The sequence below is a fragment of the Trachinotus anak genome, unplaced genomic scaffold, assembly GCF_046630095.1.
Source record: "Trachinotus anak isolate AG129_WGS33_773 ecotype Australia unplaced genomic scaffold, CSIRO_AGI_Tana_v1 ptg000001l, whole genome shotgun sequence".
Taxonomy (NCBI): Eukaryota; Metazoa; Chordata; class Actinopteri; order Carangiformes; family Carangidae; genus Trachinotus; species Trachinotus anak.
In genome coordinates, this window is record NW_027273852.1 from 19827788 (window position 1) to 19850182 (window position 22395).

The 22395-nt window shown below is 42.1% G+C and overlaps 1 protein-coding gene across 10 annotated transcripts in view; it reads left to right on the plus strand.

Moving 5' to 3' along the window:
* The window catches only part of raph1a (Ras association (RalGDS/AF-6) and pleckstrin homology domains 1a), a 66982-nt gene that overhangs the window by 19453 nt on the left and 25134 nt on the right, over positions 1-22395 (plus strand). For 3 of the 10 annotated variants that reach the window (XM_071483035.1, XM_071483019.1, XM_071483093.1), the window contains 8 exons: positions 3360-3424; positions 8750-8868; positions 17429-17623; positions 18230-18338; positions 18432-18571; positions 18675-18899; positions 19770-19922; positions 20110-20283. In XM_071483035.1, the coding sequence (XP_071339136.1) occupies positions 17429-17623; positions 18230-18338; positions 18432-18571; positions 18675-18899; positions 19770-19922; positions 20110-20283 (996 nt within the window). In that variant the 5' untranslated portion in view covers positions 3360-3424; positions 8750-8868. The remainder of the gene's footprint in view (positions 1-3359; positions 3425-8749; positions 8869-17428; positions 17624-18229; positions 18339-18431; positions 18572-18674; positions 18900-19769; positions 19923-20109; positions 20284-22395) is intronic. The other 7 variants (XM_071483074.1, XM_071483101.1, XM_071483045.1 and 4 more) reach the window with 5 other exon arrangements.

The following is a 22395-nucleotide window of genomic DNA, read 5'->3' on the forward strand; positions in this document are numbered from 1 at the left end:
GTGGAACAGTGTAACAGTGCATGTGATGTGTTGGCATTTTTGTGTATTTGTACTGCTTGGTTATTATGTTGAAGGAGGACGGACACACACACACACACACACACGCATAGTCCATGTGACAGATAAAATCGTGTTCAGAGCAACTTCCAAAACGCTCACTCACACACACACATATTTAACTTTCACACACACTTTTGTCACTCACTGTGCTTGTCTATAAATTCCTGAATAAGGTCAGATGTTATAGCAGCACGATCAAGTTTAGTGAAATGTCACTGATTTCAGCGGAGTCAGCAAATACAGATCAAGAGAGGAATGAGAAAAATAAAGATGGACTGAACGGAGACCGGTGGGTTGAGAGAGACAGAAATACATTGGGAAAGAGATAGAGAGAGCTTTATTTGTCATTGACAAATAAAGCTTTTAAAAATGTTTTTTTTTAAAGTATTTTTAAAATGGATATTATGCATATTTTTGAAATTAGAATAATGTGTTTCAACAAGCCTTATTTGTGTTACAACATTTGAAAGTTTTAAATTCATTTTTTGACTGTATTTTTAACTTCACCACCTGAAAAATGTCAGGTGGCACAACCAAATTTATATACTTTCCTTCTTTTTATTCTAAGTGAAACTTTTGGCAGGTATACCTGAGTGTGTCTATAGTGGCTAACACATTGTTACTTTGTGGTTGAGTTTTTTGTTAACTATAATTTAAGATTCTTGCATTTCAGTGGCCAGGTATTTAATATATTTAATATCCAATTTTACATTTAAATACAGAAAAACTTGTATATAAATATACAAATGAATCTATTTAATACAATAGCTATATACCTCCTAGTCTTCAACCATTTGTTCACTTTAACCTATCATTTATTGGTTTAAATAAATATTTTACCTGGTCGCACCACCTGACGATTCAGTTGTGTCACCTGACTTTTGCAGCTAATTTCAAATTAAACAGGCTTCTACTTAGACACCTGTTTAACCTTTAGCCTTTGCTAGCAAGTTCATGCATATAGTTTTTTAATAAAATGAAGAGTCTTATAATAAAATAACATTTTCCTAGTTTTACTTTGGTTGTACCACCTGACATGAAAAGTGTACCAGCCCAACTATGAGTTGAAAGTAGCTATTTTTATCAATATTTGAGAGAGCTCTACAAACCTTTTCACTCAGCAATAAAGATCACTTGGGGTCCTCTGGCTGATGGAATATCCTTTTTGATATTGTAACTATAACTATATAAGTACTATATACTACTTCAGAATAAAATATGCATGTATACAGTTGCACCACCCTGACATTTGACAATACACAAATTCCCGGACAAAAGTTTTTGGATTATCTTAACACCTTTAAAACTATTAATATCTGTGAATTTAGTTTATTTGAAAGGTCTTACTTTTCTCAGGCTGTTCATTAACTTGGACGGTTGTGCCACCTGACATTTTGGTGGTTTGAGATGCCAAAATATAAATTATATACATCATTATAATGTACTGAAAACATGGTCAAACTACAGCAGTTTTATAGAATAAAATGATGCATGTCATGAATTCATTAAAATTATTTTAAAGGAAAGTAATGCACTCGGACACAAAAATATGCACGTCATGTCAATGACCCATATTTAAATGTTGTTGCCTATCAGTTATTTTTAGGTCACACACATCCAGCCTGCTCAGCATGAGAGGCACACACACACACACACACACACACACACTCGTGCCACCTGCTGACAGTACATTTGGTGTGTAGACAGCTGCCAGATGTGTGTGTGTCTCTGTGTGTTTGGAGTTGTTGGAAGATGGAGGTTATCACATTCGAGAGTGCTACGCCTACAGTTTTCCCCTGCGTAGATTAGACTCATCTCTGTACTGGACGCACAAAGGTAGAACTACGGTGGCCCTGAGAGGTCAAGGTACTGCAACCTAAGAAAACACTTGCAAACACACAAAACACAAACACATTCAGAAAACATCTCCATCTCCATCCCAGACCATCAGCACTGGATCCCCACAAGGCTGCGTTCTTTCTCCTCTGCTCTTCTCCCTGTACACCAACACCTGCACCTCCAGCCATCAGTCTGTCAAGCTCCTGAAGTTTGCAGACGACACCACTCTCATTGGACTCATCTCTGATGGCGATGAGTCTGCCTACAGGTGGGAGACTGAGCGTCTGGTGACCTGGTGCAGGCAGAACAACCTAGAGCTAAACGCTCTGAAGACAGTGGAAATGATAGTGGACTTCAGGAAGAGCCCAGCCCCACCCACCCCCATCACCCTGTGCGACTCCCCCGTGGCTACCGTGGAGCATTTCCGCTTCTTGGGAACCACCATCACACAGGATCTCAAATGGGAGCTGAACATCAGCTCCCTCATCAAAAAAGCTCAGCAGAGGATGTATTTCCTGAGGCAGTTGAAGAAGTTCAACCTGCCAAGGACTATGATGGTGAACTTCTACACCTCCATCATTGAGTCCATCCTCACCTCCTCCATCACCATCTGGTACGCTGCTGCCACGGAGAGGGACAATAACAGACTGCAGCGTATCATCCACTCTGCGGAGAAGGTGATTGGCTGCAATCTTCCATCCCTCCAGGACCTGTACGCCTCAAGGACTCTGAGGCGTGCAGGGAAGATTGTAGCTGACTCCTCCCACCCTGGACACAAACTCTTTGAGACACTCCCCTCTGGCAGGAGGCTGCGGTCCTTCAGGACCAAAACCTCTCGCCACAAAAATAGCTTCTTCCCATCTGCTATCAGCCTCATCAACAAGGCTAGAGAGCCCCACTGTTGCTGATCCCCCTGATCCTCAATTGCACCAATCACCAGAAAAAATTCCTCGTATGTGAAAACATACTTGGCAATAAAACTGATTCTGATTCTGATTCTGATTCTGATTCTGATTCAATTTGACAACACATGCTGCAAACGCTCACAATGCAACCACATACACTAACGTGCTGCAGATTCTCACAACACAAGTGAGATACACCCAATACTCAAACATCCTGCAAATGCACAAATGTTGTGAGCATTTGTTGTTGAATTGATGAAGATGTTTTCTGTATTTGTTTGTGTTTTGTCTATCTGCATGCGTTTTCTAAAGTTGCAGTGTGTTGAGCTCTCAGGGCTACCGTATAGAACTGATCTTCTTGTTCCCTTAAAAATGAGGACTACCTACAGTCACTGAATATTTAAGCATCATCCTTTAAAAGCCAACTGTCAGAGGCCCAGTGTGGTTTTTGTATAGTGCCTTCAGCAGGAAGGAAGACCATGTGTCTGCTTTTCTACCCGTCCAAAGGAAATATGATCATGTGTAATAATAAATGTTCTCTCTGTGTCTCTGCAGGGTGATTAAATTCATCCTCTCTGTGCTGTGTTGGAGCTGGCCTGAGCTGTGTTAGCAGACCAAAGGTAAACAACATTAAACCACTCTTATCATTTCATATCACGCTGTCACGTGTGGAAAAGGTCTGTTCTATGTATATGTGGGCTGTGTGGGCTTTTTCCAAAAAGTCAAGTTTGGACAGAGAGCGTCTTACCCCTCAGTCAAGTCTATATATTTTCCTGTGTGGTGTCATACAACTATGTGTCTTGAGATTGCGGTTCAACCAGCGTGACTCCTTCTCTGCAACAATGCCAGTGGGCTGGTATCCTCTACTGTGGACGAGTGTGGTGAAGAGTAGGCAGACAGACAAAGTTGTACATTGGACGTTGCTCCTCTTGTTTCTGGTTCCCTTTGCTGCCTTGCATGGGTGTCAGTGTCACTGTGCTTCAGTGTTGTTATTATGTGTAGTTTTTTCACAAAGGGCATTTATCAGCTTAGTTTACTGATCAGGTGGATAGGGAAGTTATAGGTCAAACTCGAAACTAGATTCAAAGTTTGAAGTCAAATTGTTTAGTTCACTTCAAACTAAAGTCAGAATTTAGAATAAAAAGTGACAGTCCTGTTTGACAGTGTTCAATTTACTGAGTCATGACACAACATATACACCATCTGGCCACTAGTATGTGGACTTTTTTGGGTACTTCTTGTCTGGGGCTGATGGACTGGTTTGGGCTTGACCTTTAAGCTCCAATGAGATAGCATACATTTCTAGCTGTGTCCCAATTCAGGGGCCGCATCCTTCTGAGGTAGAGGTTTACAAAGGTGCCCTTTGTAGCCCTCATAGACCGCGAAGGCCAAGCTGAAATGAGGCTGTCTGGTCTACGCAGGGTTTTCACTTTGCGTTGCCAACTGTGCCTGCCCTTACAGTTGCGTTGCAAAGCATGGCTTCTGTTGCCGAGCAACCTTGACAACATGTAACTTTTTTTTTCAAAAACTTTTAAGGTTTTAAGGCCCTTGGTTTTGTGTGATGCTCAGGCCCTCTGTCGGTGTTGTTTGCTTTCATTACAGGCACACAATGAATCTTGGGATAGGTTGGGGAAACTTAGGCTCCAGTATGATCATGTGTAATAATAATGTGGATTAATAGTTCATTTATAAATAATTTTTACAATTCCCATTTTTAAGGGCTGTTTACCCTGCCATAGTTTAACATATATAAACGCATATAACCGATGCTTGCAATGTCAACACACACACACACACACACACACACACTCCAACCAGCTGATTGTCACAGAAGCACTGCTTGTTGTGTGTAGCTGCCACGCAGTGATTAAACAGATTGGAGGAGATCAATAGCTTAAACCTCCACCACCCCCCAGCCCATCACCCCACCCCCCACTGTGTCCTAGGACGATAGGATAATCTGACTGTGGATAAGATCGCACAACCCTAGTTCAAAAACTATGTAAAGTATTGGCATGATGCTCAAGTGTCCACTTACTTTCTTTCACTATTACTACTTTGACTAATACTATCACTGCTTCTGCCTCTGTTACTGCTGTTTGTACTTTTCAGACCTCCTTTTCCTGTTTCTGTTCTTGGCTGTAATGTTGTTGAAACTGGTCTTTGGCATCTGGAAAAGTTACAGCTGACATCTGGTTCAAACATATTGTGTAAGATTTGTTATTATCCCACCGTGTTCATAGCTGAGGCATACCCAAAGTACAGCGTACTATATTTTTCTGTTAACATGTTCTATGCCTCTTCTTCTGTTCCAGTCCGTAAATGTCAAACCAGTTGTATAAAAAATCGGGCCCAACTCAGCTGATGGTTAGAAAGGTATGTAGAGGTTTCCAAAATAAACGTTCTAGTAGTAACTCCACAGTCAGCCATACTTAACCACAAAGCCTCCCACATTCATCAGATATCACAGACGATTAATCACTCGCAGCCTCTTATTAGGGCTTATGTATTCTTTATGCTTGTGTTCCATCCCCATTGAGCTCTGTGGAAAACTTAATGTCTCTGTGGCAAGAGGCTCCGACACTGAGCCAACTCCTGAGTGCCAGTGTTATAAATCTGAGGCCAGGGCAAACTAATTTCTGGATACTTAAGACAGAAGTCACGTCATTTTACGTAACAGCTTGCAGGGGTTTGGTATAAATAGTGGAAAGTGACATGACACCTTCCGTATGTTGGAATTTAAATTCTCTTTTCTTAAAAGCAAAGTTGCTTTGCTGTCTCCTCAAACCAAGACCGACTTACCATTAGTGTGTGTGTATGTGTGTGTGTGTGTGTGTGTGTGTGAGATACTGCCATGTTATCATTCAGCTTTGGAGTGAGTTTAGCTGCACACACACACAGCTGCACATGCAGTGCTTGTGATGCTCATATCAAAGGCGTGTGTGTGTGTGTGTATACATATAAATATACACACTATAAATACACACAGTGTGTGGTTGTGGACAGTTGTGAAGGAGTGGCTCAAGTTTCCATGTTTATTATAAGGAGCTGTATGGGTTTGGCAACATGTAGAAAAATATACATGGTAATGTCTAATCATGATAGGAGTGAATGTGACTGAAGCTGAGGGTCTTAGTGGAGCAGACACCGAGTCTCACACAGGTGTTTTTTTTTTATAACTATACTCATTTTATCCATATTATAGTTACACAGTGGCTCCAGAGATTTCAGTGTCGGTCCAGAGTCAACTACCTTAAAAACTTAAAGGGGCTTTTTGTACGTTTTCTCCGCCGCTGTACATGGTTTCTTGCTGGGAGCCTGTGGACAGATTGGAGGCTACAGTGAGTCGCTATAGGAAAGTGACTAGACAGGCTGGAGCTAGCTGGTTAGCATGTTAGCGTGCTAACTTCAGTGGAAGAAAAGTGCCAGAAGCTCTCCAGGCCAGCTAACTTGCTAACCATCAGTTTGTAAGTTTGGTAGCTGTGTTACAATATGCTACAATAAGAACAAAGAGTTCATTCAAAGACATGTTGCCTGCATGAAAACTGCAGGTCTTTGAATGAGCCTCGCTCCAAAGTGAGTCAGTCTCCATAGACTCTCTGTTAATGGAGAATGTTAAACTTTACAGCAGAAGTAAACAGCCTGGTGTTTTGGTCTCTAGAGCTAACTTCCTCCTTCATGAGCTAATTTTCTTCTTCATGACATCTGTACTGGTGGTGACCACCTGTTTAAATTTTATGAAGGCTTGAATATATATATATTATATTATATAATTATATTATATATAATTGAGGGTGTGCCGGTTTGAGTGACAGGTGGGTGAATGTATGCTTGCCACAAACTGGCTCCACACACACCACAACTCTTTGCCCATTTTTGGATTAGCCTGGAGTCAGGTGGAGTCAGGCAAGGCCAAGATGGCGACGGCGGAGCAAGCTGCTCCGGATGACGTCAAGGAGGCTACTTCCATCTTTATTTAGAGTATGTGGTTTGTACCATTGACTCTTGTATCATAATTATGCCTCTTTCATGCCAGTTTATACTCTAACAGAGGAGGTTAAATAAAAGTGGATTGTATAGCGCAGCTAATTAGCTGCAATGGCTTCCTCCATTTTCTGTCAAAGCAGTTTGTTGTTCGTCAGTGATGCAAATTCACGGGTAAAAGTTTAACTCGACACAAATGATCCATGTGGATTTCTTCTTCTCCTGTGAGTAAATGCACTGGTCACAGCGATTCCATTTTAAGTTTGCAGTGTTTCTGGGCTTTTGTAAATCTCTAAACATTTCTTTCCAACCAAAGGTAAACCCTTGATTCTAGTGACAGCTTTACTGGCCTCCAGGGGCCACCCCCAGGCTTCAGATTTAACATTTTTGCCCCAGTGGTGGTTAAGGCTCTGAGATTAGAAGCTGTGCCTCCACTTTCCAACTATCATGTGGGGCTGCACGTCTGTCTCTGCCTCAAGTGTATCATCACCTCAGCTTTTAGCCTGCTGGTGAATCGGGGTAATGTTTTGGGCCACAGCGGTAAATTAGCAGCAAGGGTGGCTCTGTCTCCATCTCTTTTAATACAGCCATGGTAAATCCATTCAGTTACAGAAGAAACAACTTCCTGCTGCCTCTTGTTTGTTTCTTTTGAAGCAAAAATAGAACTCATTTGTTCTGTCCCTAAATCTGAAACACACCACTGTGTGTGTGTGTGTGTGTGTGTGTGTGTGTGTGTGTGTGAGTATCATGTTACATGGCGGCAGCTGAGTACCCCTGGGATCTCCAGCCTTGGGGCTGAAGTGCACTAAGACACAATGGGGTGTAATTTTGGCCACATCACATGCGTGCATACACACATTCCTGTGTGTATCTCTTTTCTCATGAAAGCACACATGCCTACGCGTGTGCATGTGCTTGTGAGTGCCACAACCTTTGGCTCTGCATAAAAGACAAGAAAGAGGTAGAGACACAAACAGACCCTCCTGGGATGTGGTTCTTAAAGCAGATGAATAACATGTAGAGCGCTGCCAACAGCTGGGGATAACTACCTATGTGGCTGTGCCCTGTGTGTGCACGTCATATGAAGTGTTATGTAGCTGAGAGCACACACTCTGTCTCCACCTCCCACTCGTTCTCTGTATTAATCTCCCTTCCTTGAATTGAGAGACAGAGGCAGATGTCGATATGAGGCAGGAAAGCGAGGAGGAAATGATGTAATCCCTCCTGCAGGTCTCAGGGGAAGTGATATCATTGTTGCTGGATCAGCAGGCAGTTTCTCGCTCGTCCTCTGCCTCCACTGCCTCTCTCTATTCCTCTTCCTGCTTGATACAAGCTTAACACAAACGCAGTCATTGATTACCTTAAGAATAATTCGCACTGTATTTATATGACACATATGAATGAAAACATATGAGTGAAAAAAAACGGTATACTTTACATCACTACTGACCTTTTTCCAAAGCAGAAAAAAACCTTATTTTTCAGTGTAATTTTCCTCCCTAAGTTTGAACTGAACCTGTATGAATTTGTACTTATGGGGTTGAAGGATGGGTTCACAGTTTTTCAAGTCAGTCTTTACACAATAGTCAGGGGGCACTGAAACAGGCTATTTTAGCTGTATTCATCTTTCTCCTCATGCAGCCCATTAAGAAAGCTCCTCCCAATGCTCCACTGGAGTGAATTAAGCATTTTAGTGAGAAATTCCCTCTTTGTGTCACTGTCGCTTCACTGCAGCTCAGGAAGGAGGCACAGTCTGAGGGAAAAAGAGGGAAATTAGACCTGTTTCACTTTACATCTGGGCACCTGACACCTTAATACAGACTTGTGAAAATTGTGAATCTTTTGATAACAAATTTGACATCTGTAACAGAGGTGCTCACTAAAACTACATTTGAATCTGCGATTCAGATTCTTTTCTTTACCTTAAAACTGTGCACCTGCCTGTCCTCCTAACTGTACAGGAGTCAGAGAGAAGTGATAGAAGACCTGCAGAAACAAGTGTGATCCTGATGCACGCCGTCCTGCTGTGACTCTGCACGCCCCCGGTGTAGGAGGGACGTATGTGAGCGGCTGTACAAACGTATGCCAAACTCCTGTTTCTGCTCGTTGTTGTTGTTGTTGTTGATGCATTAGCTTGAACTAAACTAGGGTCACATCTGACACCTCTTTGACAATATTCTGTGGATCACAGATGATAAAGCTAATGGAATAAGTGCAGAGTACAATGGTTACATCAGTGTGAACAACAAAACCACTATCACAAATAAAAATAATCAAACTGCAATATGTTTGTCAATTTTATTAAATAACTGTATGCCTGTAAAACTCTCCTCCTTTGATTAATGCCATAGGTGGTAGAAGCATTGTATAGCAGTATGTTGTCGTGTTTTTCAGTTATTTTGTCAACCCACTTTGTATTAAAGAGAAATTCATCTTGAGTTTGGTGAGTTGATGTCCCCCTGGAGGAAAACACCCCCTGCACTTTGTGTACTTTCAGTTTCCATTAGGTGGATCAGTGTCTGAGTGGACATGACATTTTACTTTTTTCTTACATCTTCACTGGATATCTGATCCAACAAAGGCCTTGATTCCAGTGTTTCTCTGTCCACCGGTGAACCTACATCTGGCAACACAGATGAACAACACGTATTCTTGTCTGTAGGGCCGCAGTAAAAAGCAGTGTAACACCACTGTATGGTGGTTAATTGTGAAACACTGAGATACGTTAGATCAACCCTCACCGACCCTCCACAGCCTGAACCACTACAAAGAGAATCTAACTCTGTGAATGAGATGACAGTCAATGATAACCAAACACACCACATGCACTCTTGTAACTTTCACCTACAAAAAAATGCTGTGATAACTGTAATGAGCTCGGCATCACATGACTGCAGTATTGTAGTTATGCTGTTATCGTAGCCCACAGCCCTGCTGTTGGATGTCTGTCTTAGTCTCTTTGTTTTGGGTTAGGAGGATTGTGATTTTAAAGAGTTCTTGTTGCTGTTATGTTGGATCAGTACACATCCTGAAAGTCCACTCTGTGTTTTCCACAGCTCGAGGTGAACCAAGCAGAGAGACTCCCATAATGCACGGCTCCTGTATGAAAGGGAGACCAGCAAGAGTTTCACTGCGGACTCACTGTCTGACTTGGCAGCCTTTCAGGCCTAACACACACACACGCAGGCTAGCTAATTGATGTCACAGTGTGGATCCTCTTTGGCGAGACACAAACACACAAACTGGCACTGTGTGTGTGGTTTATTTGCAGCTTCTAGTTGAGCGTGAAAGATGACATTAAAACTTGGAGGCTGTGAGATAAAACATGTCGTAGTAAAATCATTAATTCAATTGACTTTGTTTGCTCTCTGATGTCAGCTGTAATTTGATTCATTGTGAGCAAGGGAAAGTTTGGCAGAGAACTGATGCAAAAACACATACGCACACAAAAAAAATACACTTGTAAAAATAGAGAAAACAAAATGTATATTTAAGTGTGGCAATAAAACAGAACTGTGCTTTTGATGCTATTGTTCAGACAAATGAGTGAACTGAGCAATTAGTTTGGTAAAGCTTTTGTATGGTCAGTCCTTTAGAGTGTGTGAGTGTGTGTGTACTTGTACTTGCTACATAGTAAGGACCAAAAAAAGTATTTTACTAACAGAGTGAGGACATTTTGGGAAAGTGAGGACATTTTGGCCGGTCCTCACTTTTTGAGACACCTTCAAATCACATGTTGAGGGTTAAGACTTGGTTTTAGAGTTATGGTTAGAATTAGCTTTAGGTTAAGGTTAGGGTCAGGGTTAGGGTTAGGCACTCAGGTGTGATGGTTAAGGTTAGGGTAAGGGGCTAGGGAATGCATTATGTCAATGAGTGTCCTCACAAAGATAGAAGTACAAGTATGTGTGTGTGTGTGTGTGTGTGTGTTTGTGTGTGTGTGTTTCTGGATTCACTTATTGCTTCTTTTTTCTCTTGGTCTGATTTATAGCTTCACTTTACAAAAACCCAACAGGCCTAAAAATACTGTGTTTGTGTGTGTGTGTGTGTGTGTGTGTGTGTGTGTGCGCGTGTGTGTGTGTGCGTGAGTGAGTGAGATGTCCTGATATAGAGCCGTGGGAACAGGCCACATTAAACATATTCAAAGGGACTTTAACGCGATGTCTGTTGTTGTTGTTGCAGCAGACCAGTGGAGGATCCTTGTTGCGCTGTAGGAAACTGGGAGCTGCCCAGTACAGATGCAGTGTGTTGCTCAGGGGCACTAAAGCAACAGATGCTGGTGGAGGCAGGAGGGAAGAGGAACAGCTCCGAACAGTGCAGTTTTCTTTTAAATCTGTTTTCTGAACTCTCTCCTCTCCTCTCTTCTCTTCTTATTTCCTTGTCCCCTCTCCTCTTTCCTCTTGTCTCCTTTCCTCTTACTCTCTCTTCTTCTCTCCTCTTGTTATCTCCTTTCCTTGTGTACACTCTTTTTTTTGTCTCCTCTCACTTCCCTTCCTCTCCGGCCCTCTTGTCCCCCATTGTCTCCTCTCTTCTCAACTTTACTCTTCATTTATCCTTTTGTCTCCTCTTGTTGTCTCCTTTCCGTGTGTCTACTTCCCTGTATTCTTGTCTCCTCTTCTTTATTCTCCTCTCAACTTGTTTTGTCTCATCTCATCTCTACTTGTGTCCTCTCCTTTCTCCTTTTTCTCATCTCCCTTCCTTTTGCCTCCTCTCCACTTGTTTCCTCTTCTACCCTCTCTTCGAGTTTTATGTCCCGGGTTGACACAGGGACCCTGGATGGCCCCTGTAACTAACCCTAACCCTAACCCCAAAAATATCCCTATGTTACTCTGTATGTGCATTAGTCAGTCCTGACGCCTCTCTTTCAGACAGCAGCTGCCTTAACCTCCAATATTTAAGTCCTTGTGAGGGGTCAGACGTCAGGGTTTTGAGGTTTAGGTCACTTCCTGTCTATGACAGCTTGCAGTGTTTAACAGGTGTTTAAAGGACTGATGAAAGCATGTTCAGTTTGAAACAGTTTTAAAACACAGACAAAAGTGATAAGATCTGGAACCAAGTCACTTCTTCATGACTTTGGAAATGTGTCTGTAAGGGCTCTGTCGTGCCTGCAGAGAATCAAGAAACTGCAGTAATAAATTTTGTTTTTATTGTCTCACTCCCGTTGATTAAAATAGAGCAGAGATGAAGTAAAGGATAGGAGGGAGTAGGAGTGAATAAAACAAGGAAAGGGGGAATTAAATGAAGGAAAGGAGGAAGGGAAGTTGAGAGAAAGAGGTGGAAAAAACCTTAATAGACGAGGAAGGAGGGGGAGGCATAAAGGGAGAGGTGGGAGGAAAGAGGGATGGGAGTATGATTGCATGGTTTCAGTCTGACAGACAGGAGGAGTGTGGCTGCAGCAGCAGAGTAATTACTGTTTACTTTGGATACGCACACGCACAGCACTAACAGCCCATCACTACAACTTGCTGTCTCAGCTCTGTTTGACAGAGAGCAGAGTTTGACAGAGAAGACTCTTTCTCGTGCTGCGTTCAATGCCACTCTGACAATCTGCAGCTGAGCAACAACCCGTATAATGGAGGTGACCAGATTCATGTGATCACTTACGTCCTTGTTTGTTTTTTTCTCTGGGTTTGATTTTATGACATATTATTCTATTGCTTTTGCAGACACCAGTGTGTCCATGGATACATCAAGTCCCTGCTGTCAACTACACTATCATGTTACAACATTCACAAAAAATAACAGGGAGTGTCTGCTTGCTGCAGTGAATTAGCTGCCTGCAAAATAACCATATGATTATGTCTTGGAAAATGTTCAGGTGCGATGAAATATTTTCAGTTAATTGACTAAAACCTGCAGCGTAGTCTTTCAGATCCAAAAAAGCCCACTCACTACACAGTATGTCCTCTTCCAGTGTCTGTACCACCCACAGAAAAGGGTGCATACGTACAGACAGCAGCTTCCTTGGGGTCTGTCTGAGGTTTGGTAAACTATAATCAATGATAAACTACTGTCTTACTCGTAGATATAAAAATATACTGTATGTTACATATATTGTATGACGTGGGAGATATGTACAGTGAAACTTTTAACATTGAGTCAAATGATTTTGTTTGTTTCTGTTGAACAATTCTGTAGTCACAAAAAAGAGTGATCTTAAAGATGGTAGAAAATGGTTTTGCTGGGCACATAGAGACAACAGAACACATATTATAACATTTATATGACTAATGGCAGACTCTGAGCAACATTATCATTCATTTGGAGTTATGATTGTGTCACCTGATGATTGTTAGCTCTGTCTTTGGTCTCCACCAGCTCCTGAGGGAAATATCTGGCTCTTGAGCTGTTAAATGCTCCACCATATTCACCAGCTGCTCTCTCACATGTCTGTTTGCTGTTTGGAGCTGAGCAAGTAGTGGACAATGGGTTTTTCGAAACAGCAGTAAATTTTCTGGTTGCAAAAACCAAAACTATGAACTGAAAGACACTAAAACGCTCTGTGGAATTAAGGGCAACTGCATAGTTAGGTGATTATCCTCAATGGATGCATCACTATAAATGGTCATTTTCACATCACACTTATTCCTCTTACCAATTATTACTATGAAAATATTGATTAGTGCAGCTGTAAATGAGCTATTTGCAAGTTTTGCTATTGCTACATAGCTAACGTTGGCAATGTTAACAGTTTAGATGAAACCTTGTGAGTTCAGCATCGAACTTCCTTTACTCACTAGGAGCTGTCTCCAGCAGTGGAAAGCAACCCCAATGTTAACTCTTCTTTCGATCACATCTTTGCTTCTACTTTAGTTAGCATGCTAACCAGCTAGCCCTTGCCCGTCTTATCACTTTCCAATAACATCTGCAGTCTCCAACCTGCCCTGAAGATGTAGTGCTGCACATTATAACCTCTTATAACCCCAGCACAATGGCCGAAGCTCTTGTCAAGCACCTATCACCACCACCCCCTCCCAGCATCAAACCACACAACTGCACAAAGCTTACAAATAGATTTGAGAATTTCCCTTTTAAGATTTTACACAGTTATAGCTTTTGATCAAGCTGCATTTACTGGCACAAGGCAACTGTGAAGCATACTATATTGATAAGAGAACTTGACAATATTATTAGTACATGAGACAATATGAGAAGGATGCTAGATAGTAAAATTTAATTATCACCTAATCGTATGCAGCCATGGAGGAGCAGAAAATTGGGTAGCAAGTTTTATCAGTTTATTTGGTTGGAGGCAGATTTGTGTGGACTAGTTTTTTAAAGGTGAAGCATCCATGTTTTCTTTGAGATTAAGCCTCACCCAGGGAGTAAGCTCATTTCAGATACAATGTGAAGTGAATTTTCTTCTCATTTAAACTGCTAGAGTAGACCGTGCCTGCAAAGAAAAAGGTTCATTTGTTGGCCTGCATCTAACCTTCGCCTGCATCAAAACAGCAGATTGTTGTACAAGAGTGCAGCTGTGAGAGTTTTCACAACGCTCCTCTAGTCCCTCACCAGTCCCCAAACCACACACACATGCACACACACTTGCCCTATCCTCCAGTCTAAATGACAGACCTTCTTAACCACAGGGATCTAATTGTAGCACCGCTCCTCAGTGTGTGTGTGTGTGTGTGTGTGTGTGTGTGTGTGTGTGTGTGTGTGTGTGTGTGGTGTGTTTTTCAAAGTGTTTGTATGTGGGTGTGTGACATTCTGCTCTCTAATCTTGTGTGTGTGTGTGTGTGTGTGTGTGTTGGCTAGATGTCTCTGCCCAGAGTGGGACACAGGGGGCAACAACATAACGGCTACCCAGGAATAACAAACTGCCCAGGGTGATATTCTGGGGTCGCCTGGGTGGAGATGTGGACGAGAGAAAAAAGGAGGAAGTGAAGGGAGAAAGCAAGGTAGAATAGCAGAGGAGGAACTACAGAGGATGAGAGGGAGTCGAGAAGGAGCCATGAATGTATTTGCCAAATATCCATCCAATTTCTCAGGAGAAGTCAGGTGGAGGGGTCAGCAGGTAAAGCAAGGTAGTCCAGACACCACTTTGCCCAGAAACATTTTCCAGCTCCTGGGGCGTTCCCGGGCCAGCTGAGATCTATTATCTGGAACGCATATTCTGGGTCTACCCCGGGGTCTTCTACCAGTTGGACATACCTGGAAAATCTCCAATGGAAGGAATCCAGGAAGCATCCTGATCAGATGCCCAAACCACCTCAACTGGCTCCACAGCGACTCTACCCTGTCTCTAAGGGTTAACTCAACCAGCACATGGAGGAAACTGATTTCAGCCTCTTGTGCTCAGTCTTTCGGTCATTACCCAAAAGTCATGAGCATAGGTGAGGGTTGGAACATAGGTCAGTGCTGTGCCCTGTAGGCCCGCCACCTGCAGGGATAGGCCTTGTTGTTGGGAGCAATGGAAGATGGCAGAAGTCCATCAGTCTACACTGAATAATCCACCATAACAAAGTGAAAACATGTTTTTATACATTTGCAGCCTTTGACGGATGCAGCCCCTTAATTAAGACACAGCTACCATCTTTCAACCTGAACATCCAGTCTCACCTGACCAGTTTAGAAAAAATAAGAATAGCTAGATTATAGATGGGTAGATAAATCATTTGAAACCATATTACATCATGTGAAAGGTAAAAAAATGTTAATGCTACTGGTTGTCAACACAGAGAAGAATTCAGCAGCTGCTCTGTGTCTTTGTCTCTGATCTGTATTCCAGCTTAAGCTTCCATATATTTTCATGATTCTCCCTCTCTCTCTCTGTGTGTGTGTGTGTGTGTGTGTGTGTGTGTGTGTGTGTGTGTGTGTGTGTGTGTGTGTGTGTGTGTGTGTGTGTGTGTGTGACTGAAGAATAGTTATTTGCGTCATTAATCACAATAACACTCCCTCCAAAAGTGTGTTGACTTGTTCTCGGGCGGTTAATACCAACACTCTGCCTTAATCTCTCATAACCTTTCCCCCTGATTTCCCCTGGCATGCGTCTTGTATTCTTTTGTTATAAATCAAGTTTATGATCATTATTATTTTTAGACCGTGGAACTGACCACTTAGTCTTCCTGCAAACAGAGTCAAAGGGCTGAGACGTCAAAATCATTTCTTCTTAGCCCTGTTAGCCTTAAGATTTTTGAAATAGAAGTCTTAACGTGTTTTATAGTAAATATGTTCAAGATTATTTTTTGCTCAGTACAAAGCTGACATATCTACAAATGGTCAGAAATATGTAGAATGACACACAGTGAAGACAAAAGGTCAAAGCAGAAGACAGTCTAGTGGCTATGGTGCACACAATACAACAATGGGGACAGAGGTTTACTGGTCATAGAAGTTTATCTCCTGGTGGGGAAAAGGTGCTGTAAAAGTCTCATGTTTTGGTTTTGGAATTGTTCTTAAAGGTCCCATACAGTCTAAAGGTAGATGTCCATGTGTTTGTGATTATAAAGCAGGTCTAGGTTCTATATTAATACTGTGAAAGTATCAAAGCCTCAGTCCACAGAGAAATGCACACAGCCTGTATTCAGAAACTGAGCCTTAAAACCAGCCGTCAGGACTTCTGGAACTTTGTGATGTCACAACAAAGCAGTCACTGCTCTCAGCCATGCCCCAAACTCCACCCACCCAGACCCACCATCCAACCTTGCAGGATTTGGTTTCTGTGAGTGTTTACCTGAAATCTGCTATATTTTTATTGGCTCACTTGGTCAAGAATCAGCCAATCAGAAGAGAGGCACTGAGGCTCAGTACTTAAAACCACAAATATGTCCTCTCATGGATATCAGCAATTCAAATAAAACACAGGAAAAGTGTAGAATATGGTACCTGTAAAGATGCATCATGCTGGCAGTGGTAGTTTTGGGAACTGCTGAGGAGTAGTTTTCAATATTTTTTTTAAACTGTGGAACAAAGTGTTACATGGGAGAATTGACTGAATGACCATTTGACCAAATGTCTTTGATATTTTTGTTTCCCACGTCTCCTTTAAGCTCGTATTTATGTCCCTGGCTCTTCTGAAAAGGTACTGAAAAGTACTTCAAAGGTCTCCATTAAGACATGTTGTGTGCCTTAATGGCAGGGCATGGCATATTTTGAGGACAGCAATTCAATCTGTATCCTGTTTACTTTATCAAATGCAGCTGGACTTTGTCTCTTCAAATGTTCATTTGCTCAAGTTGTTTTCTGATTCAGTTCATTTATATTTTCACCAGCTGTGTTCTGTCACAAACAGCCTTTTAATTGTCATCTTTGATTTTTTTATTACAGCTTTCAAAGTCTTCTTCAACAACTGCCAAGAAGCTTTAGAAAGAAGCTTTTTTATGTGGATTTCCAAAACCTGTGGTCAAATAATTTTGGGACTATTTGGTCTCAGTGTTGTATTATGACCTTTGACCTCCTTATGTTGGTGGCTTACAATAATGGTGACTGGGTCAAAGCTCCCTCTGCTGTTTACTTAGAGAGAAATGTGTGAAACCAGATTGTGAAAGGAAGCGCAGTACAGTCTGTTGGCCACTAGATGGAGCTGAGAGATAACACTGTGTTGCAGCTGTAGAAGAATTAACCAGTGTCTCTTTCTCCTTTTCTTTCTTTTTCTTCTCCTCTTTTCTCTTCTTCCTTTTCTTGCTCACTCTTCCTCTCAGATGGACCATGTATCAGATGAGGAGGTGGAGGTCAGAGAGGAGGAGGAGGAGGAAGAGGAAGACAGCGATAAGGAGGACCAGGACCTGGATAAGATGTTTGGAGCCTGGCTGGGAGAGCTGGACAAACTCACACAGGTACACACACATGGGTGTCCCATGCTGTGTGCAAAAACAGATATGGATCCTGTAGATGAGGTGTGTGTGTATCATAGAGTTTAACCCTAATACATGATCCCTGCCTCTCACAGAAAAAAACAGCACTGTGAGGCTGTGGTTGTTAGATCAGTGAAAAATTAGGAGACAACTTTCTACTCTAGTTTGGTTTAAATGGTAATGTTTGAACCACAAGAGGCCATATTGTTTAGTACTGAAAAGATTAGCCAATTACTTAATCATTCACCAAGCAAAAATGCTAATCACTGTGTGGTTACAGCTGCTTCTGTCTGTATAAGATCTTTATTAATTGCATATATTTTAATTTTGGATTTTGGAGAAGCCATTTTGGTCCTGGGGAATTCGTAACTGGCATTTTTTTTTTTTTTTCATTTTTCTCCATTTACAAGACTAACTGATCACAAAGCTATTTAACAGATTGATTGACAATCAATTTATCCCATGTACAGTATCCATTGTTAGACTCAATTTCAGACTCAGCTTGTCAGACTGAGCTTTACCTAGTACACTGGAGTGTTACATCTCTGTGATTACAAAGTGTAGTAAATGGTGAAAAACCAAGCTTTGGATTCTTATATTCACACACAAACTGATTCATTCATTTTCTCTTTCTCTCTGACCATTCAGAGTCTGGATGATGGCCGCCCGGAGCAGCCCCCTCAGCAGAAAGCTCCCCTCAGACAGGAGACCAACATGGCCAACTTCTCCTACAGATTCTCCATCTACAACATCAATGGTCAGACACACACATCTACAGTATAAACACATACTTTCATCCCATCATGACTGGCTCAGTTTGCCTCATATTCTGATATCTGTCTGCCTGCAGAGGCGCTGAATCAGGGGGAGAATGTGGATCTGGACGCTCTTATGGCTGATCTCTGCTCCATCGAACAGGAACTCAGCACCATCAACACAAAACCTAACAGCGCCGGCAGCATGGCTCGCCTGGGGCTGACCGACACCAAGGTACACACACCCACACACCTGTGGTTTTCATGTTTATTAAGATCTAGTCATTTTAAAATAGGTTAATACTGAGTCTATATTCACTCTGTCTCTGCGTCTACAGGTCCGTCAGAAGCCTCCAGCAGGGCGCAGTGGCAGGCAGCAGCCAGCAGGCAGTAGCGTTAGCAACAGTGTTAGTGGTGGGGGTGGCAGCAGTGGGGCGAGCAGTAGCAGCAGCAGCACCAGGGCATCGCCAGCTGGCACGATCAGAGCTCCCACTGGGCATCATGGGAGACCGGCGCTGGCTTCTAACTTCAGTCTGGACGACATCACTGCCCAGCTGGAGAAGGTGTGTACCAGTGTGGGAGTTCATCTCTGGACAGATACAGTATCGAAGGAACTTGTACATTCAATCAACTCATATTCTCCAAAAAGACCTTTTGAGTTATAATATAAACAAAAAACTGTGCCATGTTTGGGTATTTGTAATAACAGCAGTGATTGACCTAATGGGTGCTTCATTACAAGAAGTCAAATTAAAAGCCAAACAGTTGTCTTATCAGGCTCACAGAAGTCTGTAGAAAAACAAGAATAAAAGGGAGAGAGACACAGTGGGTTTTCCTGAAACTGCAAACCCACAGAAATAGGTCAGAGGGAACTGGAGGCAGAGCCTCGTGCTGGTGCTCAACAAAGAGGGAAACTAGTTTCAGTGTTTTTGTGGTTGATCAGTAGGTTTCCTCCGAACTGTGGGGTAAGTATCGTCCTACAACCTTTTAGGTACTGTAAGAGTTTTCCTGTTGTGTCTGGTTGTCTGGTTTGAAAAGCAGCACTTTTGTGCTCAGTTAAACACATATGTACACCAACTCTTTCAGGGCTCGTTGCGATTCACCACTTCATGACAATTACTACCAAAGCAGGTCTTTAATGCACAACAGTTTTCATTACAATAGAGATTAAACAGGCACACCATATCAACATGACAGCATGTGCTAGGTCTTGTTAGCACTGGACACAGCCCAGAGATGCAGGTCACTAAGGTAATGGATGGGTTATGAGATAATGGCCCCAGACCAACATGGGCTTGATCAGACTTGTAACTTGATATTTAAAACACTGTTTAATCTTGAGTTTTGCCTTCATTATATGTGATCGATGACATATTCACATTGATTGTCTGAAACCTGCTTCACTGTACCTCTGATATTTCCTCCTTCTTCAGGCGTCTCTCAGCATGGACGAAGCTGCTCGTCAAACCTCCTCCCACTCTCTCAGCTCTGCCTCCACCTATACATCAGCCACGATGCGGCGGCCCGGAGCCTCTCAGCGCCAGCATCGACGCACAGGATCAGTTGGCACAGTCAGCGAACACGAGGTAAAAGAAGCTTCAAAATGAGCTCAACCGTTTAAATTTTGGTTGATATATTTTCACAGTTAAAGAATAAAATCCTGTTAAATCTTGACTTTTGGTTTCGCCAGGTTTTAGAACGACAACACTGCTCTGTTTTCTGACCTGACCTCTCTGACCATTCTCCTCTCTTTTTCTTGCCGTACCACTCCAGGCGCGTTCAATTGTCCACTCCTCGCGCTCCTCCGTCACCTCGGCATCTGGGGTTTCTGTTAACTCTGCCTCTTCCATGGATTCGTTGGACAGTGTCCTCCGCTCGAATGAGTCAGATGGTCAGCCGTCTTCAGGTCAAGCTGAGGGAGCCAGTCAAGGTCATCACAGCACAGAGGTATGTTAACAAAAGAATGAATGAGTGATTTGTACATTTGGCTGAGTCTCACCTTGATTCTTTCAGACAATGGGAATTAATGACAACCAGAGTGTTGGGGACCAAGGAGTCAAACGAGAGCACAGGTGTACTTTTCAAAAAAGGGTTTTATTTCATGCCAAACATGTCAAAAATACAAATGAATGAAAATGTGTAGTTTCAGTAAATAACTGGGCCCTTTAAAAGATGTCAACCAAACAGAAATCTACTCAAAAACGACAGCCAACAAAACAGAACTTTAACTCAACTGACTGACCTAACAAAAAAGGGAAACATATATACTGGCCAATGAGCCCATTAGAAACAAAAAGGGGAAAACAACACAGACGATAACTAAAACTTAATATAAAGAAACAACATTTCCCCCTATGCTGATGCAGCCCTTGGTCTGGTCGCTTTCTTGGGCCTCTGTATTTAAGCAGGCTCCACCTTCAGCCACCTCTTTGGCCAAACCAGGAAGGAGGACAGACACAGCAGACACATTACCTCAAAAACAAAGAGAATTTAATTAATTCAAATCATCCAAACTGATCATAACAGAACAATGTAAACCAAATGTGCGTGCCTCATTTAGAACAAGGTGTGTTCAGGACCAAGTGTTGTCAGACTGGAGAATTCTTCTATTGTAGATCCATTGCAAATACAACCAGTCAATGTAAATTTGTTATAATCCTAAAACTATATATCTTTACATATCTTATAGCAAATGTCGCGGTCGCTGCATAATTCAAACAGACACCAAAAGCAGTCACGTGGCACAGACAAGAAGCGAGGCTTCACGTGTCATCAGTTATGTCAGAAATCTAAGATGACACATGTGCCAATATGCACTTCACCGGAAAAGCTCAGCTATTCCCGACACACTTAACATCATAAACTGTGACTGTGTTTTGTGTAAGTGGCTGTAAAGAAAACTAACAAAGGCTCTGGGAATGCAGTAGGAGAGTATGTGAAGCCGTAAACCTGATCTTAAATTTGCATGAAACTAGATTTCGTATTTAGTATTACCATCTTTTTATTTAAATTGTGCAGCTGCGGATACACACACAGCATCCTTCAGACAAATGGATGTTTAAGATGAAGATGCAAAAAGTTGTTCATCCAAATCCAGAGCTCTTTGTGAGGTATTGTGAAGGTAAAAGGAGTCAAACATTTCCAAGACTTTCACGTTAGATTCCTAATAGGGTTTAAAAGGCCCAATAGGTCTTCAACTTTGACTTTGACTCAGTTTGCAGATTATTAGGAACACCCAGCTAAAACTAATGCAGTCTAATAAAACAGTCCTGCAATAAATCCTCCTACATGAAGGTTAGAATGTGCACTTTGTGTTGAAACTTTTAGAGAGGTATCGATTCAACTTTATGGTCATATTGGAGTCTGCACTCTGTGGTGGTGTTGTATTGAATTGTACAGCGAGGTGTTTGTCCAGTCTAATTCTATCATTGAGGGCAGACTAAATAACAGAAGCACCTCTCTGTATTTGTCATCAGTACAGCCTGCGATATTATCACAAAGTTGAATTAGAGCCATCATACAGGGAGGATTTATTGCATGACTTGGATCAGTTTTAGATAGGTGTTCCTTAATAAACTGGCAACTGTAGAATCTACTCCAAAACACAGGGGTTGAAAGAAACTGCAATAAACTGTTACAGCTGACTATCCTGCTGCTTGGTTCAGCAAACACGCTGATGGATGTCAGGAGCTAATGTGTGAACATGAACCTGTTACCTCAGCAGATGCTGTGGTCAACAGGCTAAAATGGATGATTGATGAAATTATCAGTTCACAGACAGAAGCAGGCAGACCTTAACGATGTGTCTGCTTCACACAGAAATCAACTGAGGATGCCATCACAGCAATGTTACGTCACTGCTAATTTGATTTTCATGCTTTTAGCAGCAGGATGGTGTTTTGAGTGGATCCACCTCTCTAACGCCCGTCCACTCACTGGGATTACGCTGAGTCTGCGATCGTTTCAAGCAGATTAGGAAGAGATAATGTGGATAATGGCATTTGAAACACAGGGGAAATTATTAGCATACATACAAGTTTTAGACTCAGTTGGTCAGAA